We start from the raw sequence: 27714 nt of genomic DNA on the forward strand, positions 1-27714 counted from the left end.
AATGAGCACCCTCTCCAATAGGAAGGTTCTTCTATACAAGTCAACTAAGGACAGAGAACCTGATTTGATAAAGGACATGGTGTATATTCCTTGCTGTTATCACTAACCTAGTACACATTCCTGGCTATCTGACAGCTTCTGCAGTCAGGAGCAGGCATGGTGTAAGCCAGCCGTGGGCAAACTACGGCCTACAGGCCGGATCTGGCCCGTTTGAAATGAATAAAACTAAAAAAAAAAAAAAAAAAAAAAAAAAAAAAGACTGTACCCTTTTATGTAATGATGTTTACTTTGAATTTATATTAGTTCACACAAACACTCCATCCATGCTTTTGTTCCAGCCCTCCGGTCAAGTTTAAGAACCCATTGTGGCCCTCGAGTCAAAAAGTTTGCCCACTCCTGGCATAAGCGGTCCCTCTGATTTGGGGCTCAGAAGACCAGGGTTTTGGCTGAGACGGTGGTCTCCCCTGAGTGTCCAGGAGGAAAGGAGGTGCTTCCAATCTCACCCCAGTTGCGGGCAGAATTCGGTTTCCTGCAGGTGTAGGACTGAGGGTGGATCTCCTGTGGCTGCGGCTGCAGGCGTCCTCAGCTCCGAGAGGCCACAGGGAGCTTCTTGACCCGTGGGCCACTTGCTGCTGCAGAGCCCACAGAGCAAAGGGCCAGCAACTCCAGCAGAATGGCCACTGCAGTCTGTGTGAGGAACCTGTCAATGTGTCGTTGCCACCACGGTGGACATGTGCTCTCGTGCTGTCTTCAGATGTGTTCCTGGATGGGGCTGGATGGGATCAGAATCAGTGGGGTGGATGCCAGGGTGTCCTACCATAAGCCACCATTTGGGGTTGAGTGACAGTGTGTGTGTGAGGAGGATGTGGGCACGGGCACGAGGAGCCTGTGGATTTAGAAACTTGAGAGAAGTGGCCACTGAATTGTCATTGAATGATCTGACTGGGTGTGTCTCTGTCCCACAGCCTGACCATCCCCTGACCCAAGGCCCTGACGGTCAGCAAGTGGAGCAGGGTCCCAGGACAGGAAGCCCTTACTGGGCTTTTCCCCAAAGGCCTCGGCTGGAAGCCCAGCTTCACCGTCCATGGAACCACCAGGGAGGAGGCGTGTTCTCCTGAGAGCTGGGGCTGCATCTGTGATTCTTGGGGGCAGGAGTCCTGCAGCTGTGGGCGCCAGGTTTGCATATCCTCCAGCTCCCACTCTAGCACCCAAACTAGCCATCCCTGACCAGGCCCTTCATGGACTTCCACCTTCTGCCCTGTGCACAGGTGCAGGCCCCGGTTCATGCAGCACAGCCCAGGGCCCTGGGGGGCACCGCAGGGAAGTTCCTGTACCCTTTGGGGGCAATGAGTGAGAACCTGTGTGGCAGGTGTGCCCACTCAGTCACACAGGACAATCTCCTTGTACCCGAGAGAGAAGAAATGAGACTTAACTGGCTCCTTCCTGCCTTATTCCTACAGATCAAACTTTGCCCCCTGTATCCTCAGGCCAGGGAAATACGTGGAGATTTTGCTTTTAGGGAAATGACCATAGAGAACGGCAGGCCACTCAAATTTCTAAGAGTGACTCTATCTTAGTATGTTTGGGCTGCTATGACGAAAATACCATAAGCTGCATGGATTATAAGCAACAATTTATTTCTCATAGTTCTGCAGGCTGGGAAGTCCAAGATCATGGTGCTGGTAGTTTCAGTGTCTGCTGAGGGCCTGCTTTCTCGCTCATTGACAACCTTCCCTTCACTGGGCCCTCACTTTGTGGAAGGGGCACTAATGCCAGTCAGGAATGCTCCACTCTCATGACCTAAGCACCACCTCCAAACACCATCACATACAGCATATGGTTTCCACATGGGAATTTTGGGGTGGGGGGTGGGGCAAGTATTCAGTCCTCTCAGCAAACTCCTTCTTGTATTGAAGTCTTCTGAGAAGAGGCATTTGAGCTAAACCCTGAGGGCTGGCATTCCAAATAAAGAAATGAGGATGTACCCAGATCCCAAGACCACAAAGTGCAAGGTGTGTTTGGGGACACTCAGGAGATGATCTTAGTGCAGACATAGGTTTCAGCCAATTTTATATTTCTGGATAAAGAATTTGAACTTGATTTCTTAGGCCATAAGTTGTCTATTGAATGAATGAATACATATATATATATATATATATAGACAGAGAGAGAGAGAGAGAGAGAGAGAGAGAGAGAGAGGAAACTATATATATATAGTTTTCACCTGAGGATTTATTTATTTATTTATTTATTTATTTATTTATTTATTTATTTATTTATTTAGAGAGAGACATCTATGTGAGAGAGAAACTTCAATCAATTGCCTCCTGCATGCCCCTCACCCGGGATCAAACTGCAACCTAGGTATGGGCCCTGATTGGAAATCAAACTCCCAACCTTTTTTGGTTACAAGAGGACACTCAACCAATTGAACAACGGGGTCAGAGATCCATTGATATTTTTTAAAAATATATATTTCTTTATTGATTTCAGAGAGGAAGGGAGGAGAGAGAGATAGAAACATCAATGATGAGAGAGAATCACTGATCAGCTGCCTCCTGCACACCCCCTACTGGGGATGGAGCCTGCAACCCAGGCATATGCCCTTGGCCTGGATGGAACCTGGGACCCCTCAGTCCGCAGGCTGATGCTGTATCCACTGAGCCAAGCCGGCTAGGGCTCCATTGACATTTTTAACCTAGACATCCTATGCAGTGGGAGAGCAGAGCTCAGGAAAGTTTTCTAGTTTCCATCAGTGTGAGATTGTACAGCTAAGTCCACGGAGAGGGAGGGCCTGTAAAGCTGGGGTGCTTCATCCAGGTCTAGGCGTCACCTGGCGGTGTGTCTGTGAAGCTCAGAAATGGCACGCCATGTTTCTGTGAGGACCTCCGTGTCCTTCCTGCACTTTTCACAGGGTCTGGCCCTACAGGGTGAAGGAGCACCAGCAGAGGGGAAATCAGCACCCCCCTCACCGCCCCAGTCCCACGGGGGAGCGAGCAGAACCGGCCTGGAGGTGCGGCAGCTCCGGGTGGAGGCAGCTCAGGCTCCTAGTGACAGGACCCGGCGCAGATGGAGAGGCCGGGACGGTCCGGTCACAGCTCAGACTCCAGCTGACCGGGTCCTGCTTCCGGGCTCCACGCGGCGCCGGGGACCAGGCGGTAACGGCGGGCGGACCCAGCATCCTCCCCGGAGGCGAGCAGAGCCGGACCACGGGCTGCGGCGCCTCCCGCGAGACCCGGTGCTTCAAGGCCCCGCCCCCGGGCCCCGCGCGAAGCAGGACGGGAAATTCAGCGGAGTCCGTCCTTTGGTTTTAGAGCGGGAGCTAACGCCCGCGGTCCTCGGCTGCTGCTCGCCGGTTCTCGGAGCGGGGGACGGAGGGGGAGGAAACGCTCAGCGGCGGCGGAGTCCAGGTGACCGACTCTGCTGTGGCCCCGGGGGCGCAGCCGGGCTCCCGCGCCTCGCCCGTCCCGAGTGACTCAGGCGAGGCCTGGCCGGTGGCGCTGCTGGTCGCCGCGTGTCCCTGACCCTGCACCCGACCGCCCCGGGCGGCGTTGCCTGGGCTCCGCGCTGCCCCTCCCCGCGCAGCCCCCGGCCTCCTTCCCAGCTGAGCGCGGTGTCTCCGCGGCTGCAGCTCAGAGCAGGCCCGCCCTGTGGCTGGCGCTGCTGAGGCCCTGGCTCAGCCCGCGGGTCTCGCCCACCCTGAGGCCCCTGACGCGGCCCTTCCGCCCAGACCTGGCTCCGGTGCCTCCTGTGCCTTCGGGTCCCCCCGAGCCGCCTCGGGTGCTCTTGGCAGGTCCCTGTTCCCAGGAAGCGAGGCCGCGGTCTCCCTGGGAGCGCATCAGTTCAATGCGGTGCTGTTATAGGGCCCCCAGGAAGCGCACACACAGTTGGGGCTGCAAAGATCTAAATATACTAATCAGCACAAAGTGGCCATTGTTCTGTGCAGGCGATCCTTTAATTACCGATTCTGTGGCTTCCTCTCAGAGTTAATATGTTGGTTAACCCGTTGACTAGAACATAGGAAGGCCGGCTGGATTTTGTGGTGTTTGGTGTAAGTTTTATAAGGCACTGTGGGGTGCACAGTCCTCTGCCAGGGGCTGTACCCACGTGAACGCCGGGCAGTAGACAAAGAGGACATGAGAGACAGAGGCATATAGGAGAGTCTTTTTAAAAATATATTTTCATTTTTTTTTACGTAGAGGAAGGGAGAGGGATAGTTAGAAACATCATGAGAGAGAAACATAGATCAGCGGCCTCCTGCACACTCCCTACTGGGGATGTGCCTGCAACCAAGGTACATGCCCTGGACTGGGACCCTTCAGTCCGCAGGCTGTTCTCTATCCACTGAGCCAAACCGGTTAGGGCAGAGTCTCTTTTGCAGGCCATGTAGCCATTGCTAACAAGGAGCCATCAGACAAAACAGTTCTTCAAAGTAGCTTCACACAGTGGCTGCGCCAAGCAGCCCTTGCTAATACAGTAGCAAACAGGAGCCATACCAAGCAGCCACCCACTGGCTGGTTAGTAACACGTTTATACTAACTTAGACACAAAGGCTTCCTGCCCAACAGTGACATCAGTATTTGGGTGATAGTAAGGTACTCCTGCCCAGTGTGTACAGTACAATCTCTGTGTCCTTCCTTAGATTGGCCTTGAACATCCCAATTAGGATTCTCCTGCTCAGATTGGCCTTGAACATCTGGCATACTCTGATTAGGCTCCCACAGGCACTATCTCAGTCATGGCCCAAGTTAAACTGTTCTCAAAACTGACTTATCAGAAGGAGGAAAAAGTGTCATGAATGTGACATAACCGTTCTCTCAGGAATAACACTTAATTCACAGAAAACATAACTGCAACCCTAGAGGAGCTGCATGGGAACCACAGGCTTAGATATTTCAGCCAAGAAAGCTGCTGGTGCCAAAAAGATCTCAGAGGAGAAACGAAGTCATATTAAACTGTTTGTGATGTGAAAGCCCTTTCAAACACTGTTTTTAAAGGTTGTCTAGTGCTGACATGAATGTGTGTTTTGATTCCTGTATTTGAGGATTGCAGCTTAACCGCTATGCCACAAAACCGTTTTCCATATAAGAGTTGTTTGAGGCAGAACTGTCATCCACCTTCTACAATGGCCGAATTTGACTGGCTGTCAGTGACTGTTCGTAGAAATGTTCTGGAAGTAAGGGGTGAGGGCTCTTTCCACCCACAGCTCGCCCACTTCTTTGTAGTAATGAGCTGAACTGTAGTAGATTGTGTTCTTTCAAAGCCAGAACTGTTAAGTTTGCAAACAAGCATGACTGTTCCATCGCCAGTGATTTTGTTCATGCCTTGGTCTTTGGGGTTTGCACCAGAAATTGGCATTGCTTGCAATTACATGTTTAGGTGGATTGAGGCTCACAATTAATGATGACATTGACTAGTTTCTTAAAGCACCAAGTGGGTCAACTTTTGATGAATTAGAAATGATATATTGTTTTTGTTTGTTTCATTTCAATATGCCAGTGATCTGTTAGGTGTGCTTTTTAAATGTTGTTCCAGCATTTGAACAGAAATGCCCTTAAATGTTGAGAGCCATTTACTATAAAGTAAAACTTGTCTAAATCCTTAAATGTGAAATGTGGAGAAATTAGTGAGTAGTAGTAGGAAATGTAGGATCAATATTGTCAGACATAAGTGCTTATCTCTCAGCCCAGTGATTTCCTACAGTTGATTTTGTCAGCAACTAACATGTAGCTGTAATGTTAATTATGTACTGATAGTGTAAGGTAACTATGAAATGGAAACTAATAACCTGAAAGAATCAGATCTGGAATGCCCGTTGATGTTATGGTTACTTGTACACCTACAATGTGATAGGATTGTATGACACTCATTTAAGGATTTATGGCTCTTCTGTAAACTTCTGATAATTTTCTTCTCATTTTGATTCCAACAGCTGGCCAGAATGTGTTTGAATTCATACAGAAATAATATTGATATCTGAAAGCCATGTTGAACTTCTCTGAAGAAAGGGCAACAATGATTGCAGCTGGGGATTTGCAGGAATTTGTTCCTTTTGGTCGAGACCACTGCAGACACCACCCTAATGCTTTGAACCTTCAGCTTCGGCAGCTGCAGCCAGCCTCTGAGTTGTGGCCGTCTGATGGTGCTGCTGGCTTGGTGGGATCCCTGCAGGAGGTTACAATCCACGAAAAACAGAAGGTTTTATCAAGATTCTCAGTTTGCTTTTGAAATGTAGAGAGATTCGATCTACTTGTAATTTAAGGCTACCCAGATGCAACTGAGAAATGAGTATGATGCTACTTCTAGGGTATTGGTTAAGATTTGGTAATTTCCATGAAAGCTAAAAATAATGACCTTAATTGTATTACAGTGTCATGGCTGTTTAGACATATAACTCAGGGATTTATAATGAGAGTCACTATGATTATGGTCCATTTAAATCTCTTTTTCTTCATTTAGTACGTGGGACCAGATTTCATGTTATTTGATGGTTAGATAGTCGAGTTAGCAATGGTCCCTGCTGCCCAAAACTTACATATTTCTAGAGGAGAAAGGAAATGCCACATAAGTAGATACAGTACTAGTTTTTAAATAGGGGAATGAGAAGTAAGTGCATGTTAAACAGTCAGTCATTCTCATCTTAATTCCATTTCTGTATCCCTTTTGGGATACCAAAATTTCCAGGAGCGGAAGTCTGTAGTTAGGAATCCAAACCTTTCTCTGCCCTGTTCATTCTGATGGTTGGCACAAGGGCAGGAAGGTGAATGTATATGCAGTTGTGAAGCAGGGAAGTCTGCATGGTTGGTAAGCTCCCCCAGTGTCCCATGTGCACTTCACTGCCCCCTCTGCTTCACCCCCCATATGCTTCATATGTCTTTCGTCTCCCAAGAATGTTGGTTTAATTTTTGGATATATAGGTAAGGTCTAATTTTTGTTTATTTATGTTTTTGGCAGCATAAAATGGTAACGTAATAATAAAATACTTAATATAGAGAATTCTTGAGGTAAATTCCCATTTTTGAAATCCTGTAAGATACAGTATGATACATACACCCACACCCCCTCCTCTGTTAATCAGTGGCACCGAACCTAAGAGTTGGGCTTGGACTGAGCCTTACTCCACAGACAGAGCAGGAGACTTGTATCTGAATTGCTGTTCAATTTTAATTAATAAATCTTGCTCCATAATGTTGCAAAAGAAATAAAAACTGCTTAAACATGTCTTACATATGTAAATTTTTTAGGAAAGCTGGCAGTTAAGGAGAGGCAGAAGTGAAATTGGAGAAATGGATTATGACGAGGAACTCTATGTGGCTGGAAATATGGTGATCTGGAGCAAAGGGAGTAAAAGCCAGGCATTGGCTCTTTACAAGGCCTTTACCGTTGATAGTCCTGTTCAACAGGTGAGTTGATTTGAATTTTAGTATTTGATTGATTATTGAGTGTTTTTTTTTTTAAAAAACAAAGCTTTTATCCTAATTTTAACAGAAATAATAAAAACAATATATAATGATCTCAGTAGCTAGATATATGTTTTAACATGTAGTGAAGATAATGGTAGGGAAATAAACATTTCATTTATTTTCTATATCATCATTTTTTTGCACTGTTCTTTGTCCATTTCATGGTAATGTTTAAACACTTGAGTAATTTAATTAGTTATTGCCGAGAAAATTTATGACTTAAATTTAAGGGTATAAGAATATATTAGCACATGATTATATTTGGTTGCAAAGTGTTGAATAAATAAAAATCAAGTTCATAGTAAAAATAGAGAGTACGGGAAAGGAAAAAAAAAATCTAATTTGCTGTCATTGCACATGCTTGGGTTGCTGGCTTGATCCCCAGTAGGGGGCATGCAGGAGGCAGCTAATCAAAGTTTCTCATCATTGATGTTTCTATCTATCTCTTCCTTTCTGAAGTCAATGAAAATATATTTATATATGTATTTATATTTCATAAATTTATATATAAATTCATATGTATATTTATTTATATGTAAACTACATACATTTCTAACTGATTATAAAAAAAAGAATAGAAACAAATAAAAATTAGTAATTAAAGGGACAGAATTAAGCATTTGCTCTGCCTTTTTAGGAAGCCTTGCAGTTCATCTCCAGTTAATAAAGGAAAACCGTTATTTAAAGTAGAATTCCAGCTAATAAATATAGAAGGACTGGTAGAATTTGAAAATCGCTATTCTGTGTAACCTCTTACTCCAGTGTAACCTCTGATTCAGACAAGGATTGTAAATGGGATAGTAATGCCATTGCGTGAAAGGTGTTAGCATGGCACCAAGGTGTCACCCAAAGTGAAGAAACAAATGCATCTCTACTTTGAAGCTGCATGTTGTTCTCCACCTCCACAACCTGGTGGGTTACCATCACTGATAGGTGACAGAGGACTCCTTTATACCTACAGCTGTAATGTGGCATGGAGACATGATGTCATCTACTCAGTTTTCTTCCCCCAAATATTTGATATGAATATGTAGACCTAACTTCCAGTTATAGGAAGTATGGGGGCTAGAGGATCAGTTTGTAAAATGAGATGAGGAATGGGTGGAGGTATAGATGAAACAAGAACCACCAGAAATTGAGAATTATTGAAGCTGGCTGTTGGAGATTTATTACGTTACTCTGTTTCCTTTGTATATATTTGAAATTTTCTATAATAAAGACTTAAAGAAAAAACCACTATGAGATACAATTAGACAAATCCAGAATATGGGATAGTCTACATTCTGGTCTCCTTAAAGAGTTAGTCATGGAGAGAAACCAAGATGGCAGCATAGGTAAACACTGGAGTTTGCTGCCTCGAACAACCACTTCAAAAATACAACTAAAAGACGGAACGGACACCATCCAGAACCACAGGAAGGGTGGCTGAGTGGAAATTGTACAACTAGAAGGGAGAAGGAAAGAGAAAAGCATACCGAGACTCAGAGGAGACGCAGTATGGCAGTAAAATACTATGGTGCGGAGGTGCATGCGGAGCGGGCTGGCGGCTGAGGGCATGGTTGTCGTTTTCAATCAGAAGGGAGTCTCAGGCTCTGAGCTCCAGTTCCAGGCAAGTTTCTAGGGACCCAGACTCATACGGGAGAAGCGGGACTGTCTGGCATAGGTCAGAACTCGAGGGCAGCTTTCTCTCCGAGGTGCTTGCAGAGGTTACCAGGACATTGAGAAGCAGAGCCTCTGAGGGCTGGACTGAGAGCAGACATAACTGCTAGCCCCACCCTGTTGATCCCGTGGGACCCGCCCCGCCTAAGCCCTGCAGGGAAGATTTTGCTGTATAGCATCAGGCAAAGGCTAGATTAGCACCTCCCTAGAGATCCAGGAGCCAGGAAACCCAGAGGTCAGAGTGGAACCATCCAGTTTGCAGCTCCGTGGAACCATAAAGGACACACTCAGGGGGCAGACTCAGTGAGCACCAAAGCCCCATTGAAGCAAGTCTTGCCCCAGAGGAGTGTGTCCAGCACAGAAGTTCTCCCACTGCAGACACAGCTGATACTCACAGCCAATTGGCCTGGAGGTCAATTCCTCCCAGTGATAACTACAACAATCAAGGCTTAACTACAACAAGACTGTGCACAAAGACCACAAGGGGGTGCACCAAGAGTGTCCTCCTCAGGTAATTGGAGAGGCTGAACCACTGGGCCCTAGTGGACACTCAAAACAGAAAACCACTTTATCAACACAGGGAAGCATAAAAATGCGGAGACAAAGAAGAAGGACACAAATGACAGAAATGGAGGAAAGCAAACTACTGGATATAGAGTTCAAAACCACACTTTTAAGGTTTTTCAAGAATTTTCTAGAAACTGCCGATAAACTTAATGAGATCTATAAGAAATCTAATGAGACCCTCGAGGTTGTGATAAAGGACCAACTAGAAATTAAGCATACACTGACTGAAATAAAGAATATTATACAGACTCCCAACAGCAGACTCTCTAGCCTTGATTGCAAGAATCACGTCCACGATTTGAAATATGAAGAAGCAAAAAACATCCAACCAGAAAAGCAAAATGAAAAAAGAATCCAAAAATACGAAGATAGTGTAAGGAGCCTCTGGGACACCTTCAAGCGTACCAACATCCGAATTATAGGGGTGCCAGAAGAAGAGAGAGAGCAAGATATTGAAAACCTATTTGAAGAAATAATGACAGAAAACTTCCTCTACCTGGTGAAAGAAATAGACTTACAAGTCCAGGAAGTGCAGAGAAGCCCAAACAAAAGGAATCCAAAGAGGACCACACCAAGACACATCATAATTAAAATGCCAAGAGCAAAATACAAAGAGAGAATCTTAAAAGCGGCAAGAGAAAGACAGTCAGTTACCTACAAGGGAGTGCCCATACGACTGTCAGCTGATTTCTCAACAGAAACTTTGCAGGCCAGAAGGGAGTGGCAAGAAATATTCAAAGTGATGAATGCCAAGAACCTACAACCAAGATGACTTTATCCAGCAAAGCTATCATTCAGAATTGAAGGTCAGATAAAGAGCTTCACAGATAAGGAAAAGCTAAAGGAGTTCATCACCACCAAACCAGTATTATATGAAATGCTGAAAGGTATCCTTTAAGAAGAGGAAGAAGAAGAAAAAGGTAAAGATACAAATTTTGAACACCAAATACACATCTATCAACAAGTGAATGTGAAAATCAAGTGACTAATCTGATGAACAGAATGAACTGGTGATTATAATAGAATCAGGGGCATAGAAAGGGAGTGGACTGGCTATTCTTGGGGGGCAAAGGGGTGAGGGGGATGTGTGAAGAGACTGGACAAAAATCGCACACCTATGGATGAGGACAGTGGATGGGGAGTGAGGGAAGTGGGTGGGGTGGGAACAGGGTAGAGGGTAGTTATGTTGGGAAAAAAGAGGAACAAAAGTAATAATCTGAACAATAAAGGTTTAATTAATAAAAAAAAAAGAACAGTAGTAGAAAGCAAAAAAAACAAAAGAGTCATGGAGGGAGAAAAAGGGGGGGCCTATTGTAGGTTAAAAGAGACTAAAGGACATCACCAAATGCAATATTTTTTGCACCATTTTGAATGAACTTTGATTGAGTCCTGGTTCTAGAAAATTGTCTTAAAAAAACATTTTGGGGAAAATTTGAAAAAGTTGCAAATGGACTGAATATTAGGTGATGTTAGAAAAATTTTTTCTTAGGCAAGATGATGGTTTTGTGGTGTATAGGAGAGAATATTTATTTTGGGGAAATGCATGATGAAGTCATGATGTGGGGGGTTTTCAGGTAGTCATCATCCCGCAGTCAAATCCCTCACATGCACATAAGCAGATATGGCATATTGGTAACCACTGTTAGATTTATTTGTTTATTTTTAAAACATTTTTTATTGATTTTAGGGAGGAAGGGAGAGGGAGAGAGAGAGAGAGAAACATCAGTAACATCAATGGTAAGAAGAGAATCATTGATCGGCTGCCTCCTGCATGCCCACTACTGGGGACTGAGCCCGAAACCTGGGTATGTGACCTGGACTGGAATCAAACCCAGGACCAGTCCGCAGGCCGATGCTCTATCCACTGAGCCAAACCGGCTAGGCCTTAACAACTGTTAGATTTAGATGAAACAGGTGTTCACTGTATTATTTCAACTTTTACTGAATATCTTTAGAATAAAAAGTTTTGGGGCGGGGGAGAATATATTTATAGCAGTTGAATTAATTATTGGGCTATTGACAAGAGATTTCAAGACTTTTTGACTAATGTTAAATTCCTTAGTGGTAAGCACTGCAATCTTGATACCTGGACATTGCTTTTGTGTTTTCCCCCATTAACTGTTTCCTGATGAACATTGTACCCTTCTAACAATATACTGGGAACGATAAACTGAATTATTCCTAAACTTGAGGGCATGTGTAAAAGCATTTCTGTCCAGGAGTGTTGAAGCCAGTGACCATTTTTTTAAAAATATATTTTTATTGATTTCAGAGAGGAAGGGAGAGAGATAGAAAGATAGAAACATCAATGATGAGAGAGAATCATTGATCGGCTGCCTCCTGCACGCCCCCTACTGGGGATTGATCCCGGAACCTGGGCATGTGCCCTTGACTGGAATCGAACCTGGGACCCTTCAGTCTACAGGCTAATGCTCTATCCACTGAGCCAAACCAGCAAGGGCCCCAGTGACCATTTTGATGATATTTCCCCCCCCCCCCCCCGTAACCATATGGTTAGTGTAGTTGTGAAAGTGGCATGATGATATCCAACAAGGGCTTTTTTTAATATGTATTTTTATTTTCCAGAGAGGAAGGGAGAGGGAGAGAGAGATAGAAACATCAATGATGAGAGAGAATCATTGATTGGCTGCCTCCCGGGGATCGAGGCTGCAACTCAAACATATGCCCTGACCTGGAATCAAACTGTGACCTCCTGGTTCATTGGTCGATGCTTAACCACAGAGCCATGGTGGCCGGGCTCAAACTCATTCTTTGCTTCTATGTTTCCATCTTAAATTCTCCAAAGGATGATTGCATGTTTACTAGATTCCATGGATGTGCAGTTAGATGAATTGTCTCTTTTGTCTCCGTTATCTTAAGTCTGCTTGTAAATAGAACGATAAGATTTTTAATTTCAGTCCTTTTGGTCTGGAAAACATATTGTTCTTTAGTCTTCTTACTATATGCGGGAAGATATTTTATATTTTGGTTAGGAATCAATACCAGGTGTATGTGACTCAGATTTAGTTGAACAAATAAACAGATAACTAAAATGCTGTATGTAGATAAATTAAAATGCCACATAATACCTGTGTGTCCACAGTGTGGTGAGAGTCAGGGGACTGGCTCTGAAGGAAGGATTTCTCAAAGAAGTTGCTGATTGAACTGGAAGTTGGTAAAAGAAGGGCATTCTAGGCAGAGCGAATCAGCCAAACTATTTATGGAAAAACATGATGTTTTTAAGTTCAGAATGGATGTACACAAGGTTTGGGTGTGGAGAGATGCTTGCAGGTGCTGAGTGGATCCAAACTTAAGGGCCTTGTTTGTACCTGGGAACTTGAAATTTAAACTGTACACAGAAGGAGCCTGTCAAGGATGTTAAAATGGAAAGTACATCTTCAGTTCTGTATTTTGAGAAGATATGACTTTGGTGGCAATGTGTAGGATGTGTAGGATTGGCTGTAGAGTAGAGAGACTGTTGTCAAGGATACTGTTCTATGATAGTTCAGGGGAAAAAGATTGGCTCTGAAGAGAGAAGACAGAAATGAGAGACAGAGCTGAGGGAATGTGCAAGTCCTGAGACATCAGGAGTAAGGGAGAGTATGAAAATACTATTGGGGTGGGGTGGGGATGGGAGTGGCCCGGAAGAGATTAATGCGGGGAAAGGAGGACCTATGTAATACTTTCAACAATATAGATTTAAAAAATAAAAATAAAATAAAATACTATCTGCTTTTATAGACTGGGAGGATGGGATTTCATAAAAGGAAGCTGAGTCAATAATAGGTACATGCCGGTTTTTCCTAAATTCAACAACCACAGATCAGACAATTCAATTTAAAACTGGACAGAGGGCTTGAACGGACATTTCTCTAAAGATATGTAAATGGCCAATGAGCATATGAAACAGTGCTCAGCATGTTTAATCATTAGGCAAATGCAAATCAAAACCACAGTGCGATACCATGTCATACCTACTGAGATGACTGATTTATTAAACAATGAAAAAAATAAGTGAGGATGTTGAAACTGGAACCCTGTGATTACTGGTGGAAAAGTAAAAAATGCCACTGTGGGAAACCATTTGCTGTTTCTCAAAATATTAAACCTAGGCAGGGTGGAGGGGATGAATGGGGGATAGAAAGGGACATCTATAATAATTTCAACAATAAATTTCAAGATAAATTAGGAGGGGGGGGGAGTTAAACCTAGAATCACCATATGATCCAACAATTCCCCTTTTGATTATATATACACAAAAGACAGAAGCATCGATCAGATGCTCAAACCTCAGAGGGAAGGTAGGGGAGGGTGGGAGTAAGGGATCGAGGTCAACCAAAGGACTTGTATACATGCATATAAGCATAACCAATGGACACAGACCCAGGGGAGTGAGGTCATGAATGGGAGTGGGGTGGGGGGCAATTGGGGGATAAGGACATATGTAATTCCTTAATAAAAAAAATGTTGAAATAAAAGGAAAAGATTTGAAAGTGGGGACTCAGTCGAACACCAGTATTCATAGCAGCATTATTCATAATAGTTGAAATTGGAAACAACCCCAGTGTGTATGGAGAGATGACTGGATTTACAATATGTGGTATATGCCTACAATGAAATATTTAGCCTTTAAAATGAAGGAAATTCTGAGATGTGCTACAACATGGATGAACCTTGAGGATGTTATACCCAACATAACATAAATACTGTATAATTCCACCTTCATGGGGTACTTTGCTTTGAATAGGTAAATTCATAAGGACAGAAAATATAATAGAAGCTGAGGGAGGGAGAAAGGGGGAGTTGTTGAATTGGCAGTTTCTGTTTGGGATAATGGAAAAGTTCTGGAAATGGATAGCATTGAGGTTACACAACTTTATGAATGAATGTATTTAATGGTACTGAATTTGTACACCACAAAATGGTTAAAATGGTAAATTTTACATTATGTATATTTAACCACAATTAAAAAACCCATAAAATACCATGAAATAATTTCAAGTAAGTGATTGTTAGGCATGCTAGTGAAAGTTGAATGGCATTTCCTAGTTTATGTTTTGCAAGATGAAAGGGAAAGTTTAGTTTTTCTAAAGATATTTTTCTGACTGTCTAAGAATGATAAGATCATTAAGAAACCTGTAGGTTATGAATAGCTCTTCTGGTAATCTTTAGTTTTATAAAGGACATAAGGTCAATACAGGTTGAGCCACGGTTTGAGGTCACTTTTGTGGCAAGGCTTCTAGCTAGTAGATTTTTAAATGTTTGTCTACTATTTTCTTAAAATTTATTTACACACATACTTTATCTTATAATATTTATCATTCATTTGTTTAATTTTATTTTACCTTTTTTAGTTCCCATGGTGCATGTGTTGAGTTGGTGAGAAGATAGTATATAGCTATATGTCATAATTATTTATTTATTTATTTTTAAAATCTTTCCTTTTGAAAGTATTATAGATGTCCCCCCTTTTTTATTGTCCCCTTCTAGCTCACCACAATTCTTATTTAGATATGATTTGTTAATAGGCTACTATTTAGATGCAATTCTTAGATAAGCATTTTGTTTTAATTTTAGGCATTTATCATATCACAGGGTAAGTCTGAAAAAGCCTACAATAAGTTTCTTTTTGGAATTTTATTGAACTTTTTGATTCCAAATGTATACCTCTTTTTTTGTTGTTCAAAACAAAATGAATAATGGTGGTTTTGTCTAAGCATTTTTATATTATTCATTAAAGGAAGAGTCCACATCTCTTTCCGTAGAAGGTGCTGTGGAGACTGTGGAAATGACAACAAAGAGCCTCACATCTCGTGGAGAAAGTGCTTTGGAGACTGGAAATGACAACAGAGGATTTAGAAGATCACTAAAGTCATTTAGGTGTTTTGATATTCCTTTCATTTTCCAGCATTGTGATTACTTAATTTTTAAAATGTTTTCATTGATTTCAGGGACAGGAAGGGAGAGGGAGAGAGATAGAAATATCCTTGATGAGAGAGAATCATCAGTTGGCTGCCTCCTGCACACTCCCTCCTGGGAATAAAACCAGAAACCTGGGCATGTGCCCTGGTCAGGAATTGAACCATGACCTCTTGGTTCATGGATTGATGCTCAACCACTGAGCCACACCTGCTGGGCCAGCATTGTGATTTTTTTTTCATATTCTTAGATCAACTTAATGTGAAAATGGAACTTGAATTGCTTTAATTGAATTTTTTTATTGTTTAAAGCAGCGGTTCTCAACCTGTGGGTCGTGAGCCCTTTAGGGGTCGAATGACCCTTTCTCAGGGGTCGCCTAATACCATGGGAAAACACATATATAATTACATATTGTTTTTGGGATTAATCACTATGCTTTAATTATATTTAATTTGTAACAGTGAAAGTGGGGGTCAACATAACATGAGGAACTATATTAAAGGGTCGCGGCATTAGGAAGGTTGAGTTTAACACTGGTTTAAAGTATTACATATGTCTCCTTCTCCCCTCATCGACCCCTCCTTGATCACTCCCACCCCCCTAATTACAAGGAGGCATGATTTAAAAAATCAATATCTGTTTCTTCTTCTCGGGATTGGGATTATTTACTGAATTCAGACCACCACCAGAAGGTTGAGTCTCACCTTTTGAACAGATCTTTATGTCTGAATCCTTTGGAAAGTTTCTCAGATGAAGGATGAAGACTTGTCACAGAATCTTAGTCTGGATTCTTCTACACTTCTCTCACATACCTGCAATCTTTTTCCTACTTCACTGGGTCTCTGAGGAGCCTAAATGGAATACTCTGATGGGAGAAGGAATTCATTCACTTGTTGACGCCCCTTGTTCAGTTGGCAAGGTAAATACTGTGTGTAGAGTGAAAACTTCCAGGAGTGCTCAGGTGACTCAGACGTTGGCCTTAGGAACCCAGAGCATTTTTTGCAAAACACAGAATTGTTTGAAGATACTGGCTATGTAAGGGCTTGTGAGTCATCTTTGTCCTAAGATCAGTAGGAAGTCAGGAAACATGGTAAACACTGGGGGTGACCCGAAGAGCATTTCATGTTGACAGGCTGACTGCCTGCACTGTGGTGGAAGGTCTATAACAATACCTGCTATGCTGTAACAATACCTACATTCTAGTAGTGCTTACAGTTCAGAGAACTGCAGTTTAGCTACATAAATTGTCAACCAGGCCAGGGAACCATGACCCCCATTAGTGATGAGAAAACCTGTCAGTGTGTTTCCAAGACCCTGACGCCTGGTTCGCTGTGGGCTCTGCTGCACTTGTGCTGTTGCCTTCGGTGTCTGTCAGGTTCCTGGTGGATCTACGTTTAAATGGTGCTAACACTGCACTCTCACAGCCTGGCCAGCGCTCTGTTTAACACTGAATTCTAAAGGTCACACACTTGGGTATTGTGACCGTTGATAATAAATAAAATTGAATGGAATAAAAATACCAACATCTGAGTTAATATTACAGAACGTTTTCTAATTTTTGTGATCTTCCTTGAGATATAGAAGTTGTATTCTTAGACATGGCACTTTTAATTTTTTTTTTTATTTCTCTTAGGACAAATCATTACTATCGTGAAAACTTTTATAATGAAATGATTTCCAACCCTAATTATGGGCTCTGGTATTTTTCACATATTTTATTTAGTTTTAAAACTTCACAGTGAATTAACTGGTATTTCCCCATTTTCTGGAAGAAAATATTGAGGCTCTAGAGATGGTTTGTTCAAGATCAACAGCCAATAGGTAATGGAAGAGAACCGAGATCACAGTGTTTTTACAGTAGTTTCACCTGCACAACATCTGTCTAGCAAAAGTAGTTGAGGTTGCACTTACAATAGTGGGCACAGGAAAGTCCAGAAATAGAATAAAGGGGCTCTGGATTTGATTATCTTTTTTCTCATAAGTGTTTTTAAATGGGAAAGTTCTATTGATGATTGCTAACTGTTGGGGGTAAATATTGGAATACCTTCCTAGTTATTTGTATTTTATATGTTCTTGTTGTTGTAGGGACTTAAAAATGGAGTTTTACTTAGATCATTACTGCAAAGATTACACAATGCTTTTCAGAACAACTGAAGAAGTATGCACACTTGATCAAGGTAAGCAACTGTGTCATTAAAGGTTTTGTGAACAGTATGGTGACATTTGCTTGTATTTTGATTATGTTTGGACTCTATGTTATAAACTCACTTCTAAACAACATCAAGTACAGGCCAGCTGATGGGGTGTCAGGTCCTGTCACTTGTCTTGTACTCTCGTCCTTGAGGTCCCTTCCTTCCTCTCAGCCTCTCTCTCGCTTTCTCTGTGTGTGTGCGTCTCTGTCTGTGCCACTGACCTGTTGTTCTGTCTGGAAGCTGAGTCCACCCCCTTTTCCTTACCACTTTAGCAAGTCTTGGTTTTGGTATGTTCTCCACTTTGTTCTGAGAGTGTTTTGATCTGAGAAAAGATACGGCATATCGTGCTACTTTATTGTAACTTCTAGACATAAGCTGTCAAGTGCCATGAGTGGGATAGATTTCCACCTTGACATTCCTGATACAACGATTCTAGTGTGAAGCCATCAAGGTTAGCAGCAAGAGTACTAAGCCCCATTGACTTCGGGGCATCCTGATCCCATGTGTGCTCTGTGACCTGTCAACCTCTAGTATCGCCAGGTCCCTAAGCATTCTCTACCGGCAGCCCGAAGGATCTTTTGAAAATGTCAATATGATCATGTCTCTTCTGAAAACTGCCAGTGGTCTCCTATGGCCTTTAGAAATGAGTCCCAAATCCTTAGCGTGTCCGTCCAGGCCGACCATGATCCGACCTTAGCTCCTATTGCAGTCTTGTCTCTCCCTCACCCCTTTTCTGTGGTCACACTTTGAGATCCTCATTGGCATCACACCCTGCCAGCCCAGCTTAGAGCTGTGCCATGCCCTGTATCCCGACATCTCCCTCTGGAGTCGGTGGAAGGCTGGTGTACTTTCCGGCATCTCCCATCTTTCCCCTGTCCTGCTCTCTGCTCCCATTGTTTTTTGTTTTTGTTTTCGTGTTTGGTGTTGTTGTTGTTTTGCAGTACCATGAAATGCTACAACCTTGTCCACCCTCAGGAGTTTTAAGGATCTCATTCAGTGTGGAAGCTGAGAATTATAAGCAGCAGAATAGTGATGAAGCTAACAGTAGGGACTTGTCTTTCTCACAAAAGAACAAGTCCACAGGTAGGTGGATCCAATATTGAATTCAGCTGCTCAGTGATGTCAGGGTAGGCTCCCAGCATCACCGTGAGGAAAAAAATCCTCTCCTCGCTGTTGTGCTTTATATCAGGGAGGAACATAGTGTCTCAGAAATCAACTATGAGACTCTTGCGTGAACCCTTGGGCAGAACGGGCCAAATTGCAAGGGACATGGGGCAGTTTAGTGTCAAAGTGCTCCCGAAGGAGGTGCCTCAGCCCAGGAGGAGGTGGTGAGGGGAAGGGCAGTGGGGACGTGTCGGATGGAGAGCTTCCTGTTTCTACTGTGATCACTAAGGGCCCCGTACATTTATTCTGTGTGGACTTGTGGAGGACAGGTGTCCCGAGACTCAGCGATGACTGTTTCACAGTCATGACTGTTTTGAAGTACCCTGTCTCATAGGGTCCATATTATCCACATAGAACTGGTTAAACATATATGTTTTTATTGATCTCAGAGAGAGGAAGGGAAGGGGAACAGAGAGAGCCGGGGGTGGGGGTGGGGGTGGGGTCAGTGAGGAGGCTGGGGAAGGGGAGAGAGAAACATCAATGATGAGAGAGCATCATCAGTCCCATAGCTCCTAGCGCGCAACCCCGGTACAGGCGGTGACTGGGAATGAATCGGGGATCTCTTGGTTCCGGGGTCCACGATCAAGCACTGAGCCACGCCAGTGGGGCAGCCACATATCAATTTAAAATGAAACTTTTTTTTAATTCAAATTTAGTAAAACTTAAAATTCACTGAGACATTTAGGTTTCTCCTGTTGGATACCTGAGGAGTGTTGGCTTGGTGTATTGACCAGCTAGCTGGTTTTCCTTGAAAGCAAATATGAAATGAAAGAAAGGAAATGTGTCTCCCCTCAGAGCAAGAGTACTGCTCACATGAGAACGATGAGCTTTGGATGATTGGGCCACAGCACTGAATGGATCCCTCTTGCACAGCGTGCCTCCTTTTGAAATACTCACCAGTGGCATTCCTTTGTCCTTTTCTGCTTAGAATTTTCTGACATGGTGGTTTTCATTTTAATTATAGATTGTTCCCGTGGTGGTGGTGTCAGTGAACTATGGCCCCTCGGGTAGAACCAGGGCTGTGTACCTTGTTTCCGTACCGTCCTGTTCCAGTGGAACCATTTCCTCTCCCTAAGCTGAGTTTGACTGGTGAGTTAAATTCTGGGCTCATGGAGGAAGGGAAATGATTCAGGAAGTGTTTAGTGGAGGGAGTTGTTTTGAGTTACTCCTGTTGCAACCAAAGCAATGCTCTTGCTATCCCTAGTGATTTTAAGTATGGTTGAGAGCTAGTCTACTGGTTGTTTCTGGCCAAATAGCAAATGCAGCTAAACGGCGAGGGAAGTAGAATGCCCCCCATTAAGTAATTTTTCCTTTCCTGAGACCATTTCAAGATACAAATTGGCACTTGGGAAAGTTTAGAAAGATATGATTGAGTCTGGCCAGTGCTGCACGGTGGTCGAGCATCCGCCTGTGAAGCAGGCAGGAGTGCACAGTTGGTTTGATTCCGGGTCAGGGCACAAGCCTGGTTGCAGCCTGGATCACCAATAGGGGTCGTGAAGGAGGAAACCGATCCATGCTTCTCTCTCATGGTTTACATTCCTGTCTCGCCCTTTCTCCCTCCCTGAAATCAATCAAAGTGTATTTTTTAAAAATATATACTGAGTCTAGCCCCGGCTGATGGGGCTCATTGGATGGGCATCTCCCCTTGCACTGAAAGGTTTCCGGATCAGTTCCCAGGGAGGGCACGTGGCAGGGTTTTGCGGTCAGTTCCATGTCAGGGTGGGCAGGAGGCGGCTGGTGCACCTCTCATCTGTGTTCTCTGCCTCTCCCTTCCTCTCTCTACTGTCTATGTCTATATATTGGAGGTATGATCCTTGTGTCAACCAGAACCTATACATGAAGCAAAATGAGAAGAAACTGTCACTTCTGGTAGTTTCACTGCTGACAGTTCGCCAGTGTGAACATTCTGGTGTATATATTTCCAGATTTTATTTCCCCATTTTATCAGTGTATACGTAGTTATCAGAGGAAATTAAATGTTTCAAAACTTATTTTAAAACTGTATTATACAGTGAGCACCTTCCATGTCAGCATATATGTGTACGTCTGTGTGTGTGTGTGTGTATGGAATTATGTATATGTACGTGAGAAGACATGGTCTACACGTGTTTTTAATAAACAACCTTATTTATTCAAAAGGAGTATTTAACTTAATGGGAAATAGTCTACATAAATAGGTAGGTACTTTAGAAATTATCCTTATTTACTATTATAAATGTACAGTTGGGATGTATTCCTCTGAATTATTGAAGATAATCGCCTAGAACTCTTCTGACAGAACGAGAGAAGGCTTCCAGCGCAGCCAGTAGCTGGCTCCATAATGGCTTCAGGTACTGCCTCGAGCCAGGCCTGGCCAGGGCAGGGCCTCTCGTTGGACCAGGCTCTGGCCCCTGAGCAGGCCCTTCCTCTGCCTCCGGAGAGCTCTGGAGCACTGGGCGTGGACGTGGAGCAGGAGAAAGAGACACATTGACTCACACTCCTGGCTTTCCTGTGACTTAGTGCAGACAGGAAAGATGCCACCACCTTTAAGGGAACTCCAGCCCATGAGCCTGCCCTCCCCCGATGATCTGCCCAGATGATCATTCTGCCTCACCTTGTTGAGTTGCCTCGGTGGGCTCAAGGTGCTGCAGCGCCAACCATAGATTTTGGGTGTGGCCCACCAGGTTTGGGCAGGGGAATTGATGGGCACCAAGGCCTGCTCTACCTCGAAGAAGGCGGAGGGAAGGGGCTGCCCCAAACCCTGGACATGGTCCAGCCAGGTCCCCACCATCGCAGCAAAGGCCCTGGGGAGAGGCAGGTGGGCACCAGATTCTGAGTCCTGCTCTTTCCTTCCAGTCTGCCCTCCCATGGTACACTTGTTTAGATCTGAGCTTCTGTGCAGGTCTCCCATGACCACCCATGGGAGAGCACCATGGTAACCCCGGCCCTTGTGTGGCTGTCATGGTTGTAGCAGTTGTGGGATCCAGCAGGTTCAACACGGAGTCTGTGTGAGACTCTTCTTCCCACTGGCAGCTCACCTAAAGGTCCAGTGCACTGCCCACCCCCACCCTCCAGGCCCTGGGCATCTGGGCTGAGGACTGAGACAGGCTTGTGAGCACCCTGCTCACCACAGTCCTGTTCTGAGCCTGGCCACCGTGGTCAGGGGAGATGGATATGGAGAGGGGCAGGCAGAGCGGGTGGGTTTGTGGGGGGGGAGGGGACTGTGAGGGACCAATCAGCACAGCGTCCCCTCTGGGTCTACAAGGCCCGGGACCCCACCCACTGTCGTCTTTGACTCCTATCCTCTTGGAATAGAAGACTCCAGAGCCCAGGCCTTTCTTGGGAATCAGATGATGTATAAGATTAGGGTTCTGCCAGGCACTCTCCATCCCCCACCCACCACAGTCCCCACGATGCTGACTCTGAGGGCCCTCCTTCTGGACCCGGAGACCACTCACTTTATGACTTGGTCCTGCGGTGTGTCAGCCCGGTCATTCTAAACAGGTGTGCATCCAGATGGAAAAATCACTCTGATCGCATCAGCCCTGATGGATGGTGGACACGAGCTGCGAATGATGGTGAGCGTGACTGCTGGACCCAGTGCCCAGAACTGAGGCCCAGGGATTGTGTCTGCTTCATTCCTTGAGTCAGGCTAAGTGTCTCCAAAAGTGCGTGCACATTGTCGAGTAAAGAAACTCCAACCAGGAGCATGCCATACATCTGAGTGGGCCTGGGCTCCTGCTCTCCCCAGAAATCCCCAGTGTGGTTACACCAAGGACCAGGACCGGCTAGGTGAAATCTCACACTGCTTAACAGGTTGCTTTGCATGTGCTTTTCCAACCTCTGATGCCACAGGCCGCTGATGGTTGTGTCAGAGTTCTTTCCGTGGGACAGAGTGAAAGAATTGCCAACAACAACTGCTGCACATCCAGCTACCCTGTCTGCAGAGCCAGGGAGTAGGTGAGACCTGCCATGGCTTGTCCCCACAGCAGTGCTATGAGGTTCCCCCCCCAGCAACCCACTTTTCAGAGGAGCATCCTGAGACTCGGGAAGATGTGGTGACATTTTCATGCCTCACAGCTAGCAGTGGGCAGAGTCACGAGTGTATGCTCACCTAGATAGAAGCTCGTCCAGGAACCGTTGGGCTCTGCAGAAGGCCAGCGTGGAGACGTGGGGGTGATTCCCCCTGGGAAAGCTGGTACCGTGGCCATGGCAAGATGAGGGACAGGACACAGTTCACACGACATCTCTCTCTGATATTGCTACAAATATGTGAGGAGCGTGTCTTTACCGTCCCATGTAGCTGGACGGGGGCGGGGGGTCCTCATTTCTTTGTCTTGGGGCAGTGGGACACTAGGGAGAGTCCTGGGAGGGTATCTGTGGAGTCCTCAGATTTGAGTGTGGGTTCTGGGAACTGCCAGGTTGTGTTGGGGTTTTGGGTGTAGAGACCCTCGAGGCCAGCTCTCACCTCAGACAGGCACTGGTCTGTGTCGTCAGCCTGGTGCACCTGCACCCTGACCCCGTAGGTGGTGTAGTCGGGTCCATGGGCCAGCACCTCAATGATGTCCTCCTTGGAGCTCTGCAAAGACAGAGTGGGTACTGAGCCAGGAGGCATCAGGAACCTTCCACCCAATCTGTGGTCCTGTGTCATGGCAGACCTAGCCTATGAGGACAGTGAGGATGTTTCTGGCAGCCCTGCTGAGCTTGCAACAATTGATTTGTGTCAAGGTGTAGCCACAGTGAAAGCCTGAATGACTGAGGAAAACTCTGTCCTTTTTGGGATGATATGGAGTTGGGTCAGGCCACAGCTCCTGAGCTGGCCACACTGCAATGGTTTGTTGTCCTCTGTGAGGTGATAGGTTGCAGAGAAAAGTATTCAAGGCCTTTATCCCTTCCTACACCCCTAACCCCCACCCCCGCTTCCCCCTCCCCTTTTTTTTCCAATACACAGCACTATCAAGTGGGATGATGTGTATAGCTTGGAGAAGGTCTGCAAGGACAGTCGGGCTGGGGCTGGTCCACAGGATACTTTGGGCAGGGATTTCATCAGTTGAAAGGAGCATGAGGCAAAGAGAGCAACAGATGCTTTCTCTCTGATCCCAAGAAGCACAGGAAGAAAGACTGCTTTTCTCCCCTACCAGGGAGCTTGTCGGGAGGATTGAAGGTGCAGATCACTTTGGGAGCGGGCCTGTGAGAACTTGAGGCCCCAGATTTGTGTCTGACTTCTGGTCCCACCCCAGTCACCTCAGGGTCCTAGGTGTGGGCCAGCTCTCACCTCAGTTTGGCACTGGATGGTTTTCCTGTCCTGACGCACTTGTCCTTTGTACCCGTTGAGGGCATAAGTGAACCTGTCAGCCAGCTCCTCGACGCTGCCCTTGTTGGAGCTCTGCAAAGACAGAGCCCCTACCGGGCCAGGAGGCATCAGGGGCCCCGGACATTACCAGTGGGGAAGATGCCCACCACCCATTCTGCTCCCCAGATCAGGCAGAGAGGGGCATCTGCAAAGACCTCTAGGCAGGGAGTGAAGTTGATGACCCCTTGGGCACCCCTGCGATTTAACAAGTGGGTAGCAGAGCTCCGACCCCAGCACTCAGCTTCCCTTCCTGTGAGCCATGACCTGGGCAGTGAACAAGACACACCCTCCAACACCCTCCAGGCTTCTGACACTTACCAACCTGCTCCTTAGCCCAGGTTGAGCATCCCTCATCCCCTGCTTTCTTCCCCTCACCATCCCGGGCGCACACACACACACACACACACACTCCTGGGATGAGGGGTAAGAGGTGTGGGGCTCCCCAGGTGTGACCCCCAGTTGGCGCCCAAGTGTGAGCTGAAAGGGCCTGCCCTTGGTTACCTGTGTGTGCCTCCTGCCAGAGGGCGAGGGGTAATGGTGGTGGCGCTTGCGCCTGTTTCCCCAGCAACAGAAACATCTCTTGCCCTGGGCTTTCTTCTTCCCAGAGCTTCGGAAGAACGGGAAGCAACAGAGAGACATCCTGGTCTCCTGACCTTCTCCACTCAAGTGAGCTGGAAAGGAAGTTGTCTCTAGAAGAGGCATGGGCAAACTTTTTGACTTGAAGGCCACAATGGGTTCTTGGCAGGCTGTAAGATAAGCATGGATAGAGTGTTTGTGTGAACTAATGTAAATTCAAAGTAAACATCATTAAATAATAGGGTGCGGTCTTTTTTTTTTTTTTTAGTTTTATTATTTCCAAAGGGCCAAATCCAGCCCGCGGGCCATAGTTTTCGCATGGCTGTCCCAGGTGCTGGGACTTGGAGTGTCCCATGGGGTAGTGGCTGTTGTGGTCGGGAAGGGCTCATTCCAAGGGTGAACTTGGGCTTGTCAGGTATTTAAAACGCTTGGAAGATTGGGGCTTCCCTGGGCCTTGCTCTGTGGGGGCAGCCAAGGAGTCACTTTCCCAAAGGGTGGGACTTGTCCAGCCCCTGGTTCCTGGGAGAAACCAGGAGAGTGGAGAGGCTCCATCAAGTCGCCACCTGGGACCAAGAGCCCCAGTGAGAGACCAGTAGCCCCAGTGTGGGCGCCTTCCCTGTGCGGGGCTGGTCCCCTGTCATTGTGGGGCAGGTTGCATGTGCTCCCTGGACGTGGAGGAGTGGTGGCTGCTGAGCTGACAGGAGGCAGCTGGGGACAGAGTTCCCGCCATACCCCAGCAGGGCCCCCTGTCTATTAAGCCAGGAAGTGAGGGGTCCTGCTTCTCTGGGGCTTGTGTCTCAAGCCAGGGGACAAGACGCATCTGTAGTCCCCAGAAAGTTAACTACCTGGTCAAATAGGGTGTGTGTGTGGGGGGGGGGGGGGTGAGCAGGGGAGGTTGGAGAATCGAGCTGAGGGAAGGGAATGGGCATGGGCAGAGCTTATTCCAGGCCTATGAATATGTGTCTAGGAGGGTAGTCACCACGTGAGCCCATATACAACTTGGTGTTTATTTAGCAGTGTCTTCAGTGCAAGGATGATGATTAAATTGTGGGTGGTTGGTTGGGTGGGTGGTTGGGTGGGTGGGTGGGAGGTTGGTTGGTTTGGTCTCAGAAGAAATAAGAGGTAGAGACAATCGTCAGTCTTTACTTAGAGCCCAGCAGTGGCCTGACTGGGTCTTGGCTGGTAGGGCCTGTCCTTCTCAGGCTGAGTTTGGAAGTGTTCTGAGAGAGATGGCAGCACTTCTCCCACCTGTGAGCTGAGGCTGGTTTCCTTGCTGCCTAGCAGCTGGCTGTCCGAGGGGCTTAGTGGTAGGAATGATTCACACACAGCTCCCTTCCTCACTGGGGAGAATAGGTGACATGTGGCTCTCAGTCCTTGCACTAAACTAATGTCAGGTTGGGGCAGACCCTACATGGAAGTATTTCAGCTTCACAAACCATTTGAGTGAGTTAAATAACAACTCTTATGTTTTTTTAATTTTTAAGGCAGAAAATACAGCCACATTTTAATTTGATGTTTACAAGAGTTGATTTTCACACCCCCAAAATTGGCTTCAGCTGAAGTTTTCCATACCTGGGAAGTTACTTGTTGAATTTTAATAAAAGTGACATATGGTGCTCAACACATCTGTATTTTCTGAGCCTTTTCACACCAATACAAAGAATATGCAATTGATGTTTTAAAAAGATAATGCTAAATTTACTAATTTGGGTTATAGTACAGTTACTAAGAAATGTTTAATAGTATCTACCAAAATGTTATAGGATAAGGTTTATAGAGGTTGTATATTTTTAAAATGAGTAGTATTATAAAACTGTGTTTACATTTTTGTGAAGTTTTGTACCACAAAGTTTAAAACAAGGAAAAGTTTATTATTGCTGAGATATTTAGGAACATTGTAGAAATCTGAACCTACAATTATTTTTTGAAGCGTTTGTAGAAACCTTATTTAAGAGGTCTAATTTTACCCTCATCCTATAGATGCAGCCTGGAGACCCCGAAAGGGTAAGTGAAATCCCCAAGACCACAAGCTATTAATAGCAGAGATCAAATGAGAACCCAGGGCAAGTGCTCATTCTATTTTTCCTGTCAGCCTCTGTAGACCCAGTTGAGGTTAGAACCATAGAGCTGTGACTTAGGAGATCTGAATCCTTTAAAAATCTTTTCTGTATACATATGTTTCTCTTAGGAGTCTTGATAGTATTATTTAATTACTAGAGTCCCAGTGCATGAATTGGTGCACATTGAAAGGAAATTAATTAGAAGAAATATTGTAAGATCACTATTTGCCCTTTCTCAATAATAGGAGTGTATACCAAATTCACGATCAACAATGACAGATGGAAACACATGCAACTGGCGCCAGAGAGATAGATAGATAGATAGATGTAGATATAGATATAGATATAGATATCGATATAGATATATAGTTATAGATATAGATATATAGATATTTGCTTACTTAGACCTGCTTTCTGATTAGGTAAACTTTTTCCAGCTTGGTGAAGTGCCCCAGTTTCTTTTTCAGGATATTGACAGCAAAACAGCATAAATACCAAAATGAAAGCAGATTATTATTGTGGATCATGCAGAGATAACAAAGGGAGAAATATTTAACTATAACCCCGTTTGACTATATTCCGTGCAGTGAGAAAACCTGAAGTCATGTTCAGGCTCTACCATTTCTTGCTTCTTTTCAGTTGGGTCAATTTTTAAAACATTCTAAATCTCCATTTTCTGGCTAATGAAATGAAAACAGGATTCTACCGAGTCTCCTCTCTACCTATTCCGGGACTTCAGTGAGGATCAAATGAGATGAGGCACATGAAAACACTTCAAAGAC

The 27714-nt window shown here is 45.1% G+C and overlaps 1 protein-coding gene across 6 annotated transcripts in view; it reads left to right on the forward strand.

The window, feature by feature from the left end:
- The first annotated feature begins 2978 nt into the window (after positions 1-2978).
- The window catches only part of LOC308526277 (anaphase-promoting complex subunit 1-like), a 54279-nt gene continuing 29543 nt past the window's right edge, over positions 2979-27714 (forward strand). The window contains exons 1-6 of one of the 6 annotated variants that reach the window (XR_013996532.1): positions 3267-3410; positions 5933-6198; positions 7245-7403; positions 15430-15569; positions 17694-17785; positions 19929-20053. Coding sequence is in view for 1 of the 6 variants with exons in the window: in XM_081101388.1 (XP_080957514.1) it covers positions 5986-6198; positions 7245-7403; positions 15430-15569; positions 17694-17785; positions 26853-26876 (628 nt within the window). In the remaining 5 variants the exon portion in view is untranslated. Of the gene's footprint in view, positions 3411-5932; positions 6199-7244; positions 7404-15429; positions 15570-16286; positions 16528-17693; positions 17786-19928; positions 20054-26852; positions 26877-27714 lie in introns of those variants that run through there. The other 5 variants (XM_081101388.1, XR_013996530.1, XR_013996531.1 and 2 more) reach the window with 5 other exon arrangements.

This window comes from Myotis nattereri, assembly GCF_964212035.1.
Source record: "Myotis nattereri genome assembly, chromosome: 10".
NCBI lineage: Eukaryota > Metazoa > Chordata > Mammalia > Chiroptera > Vespertilionidae > Myotis > Myotis nattereri.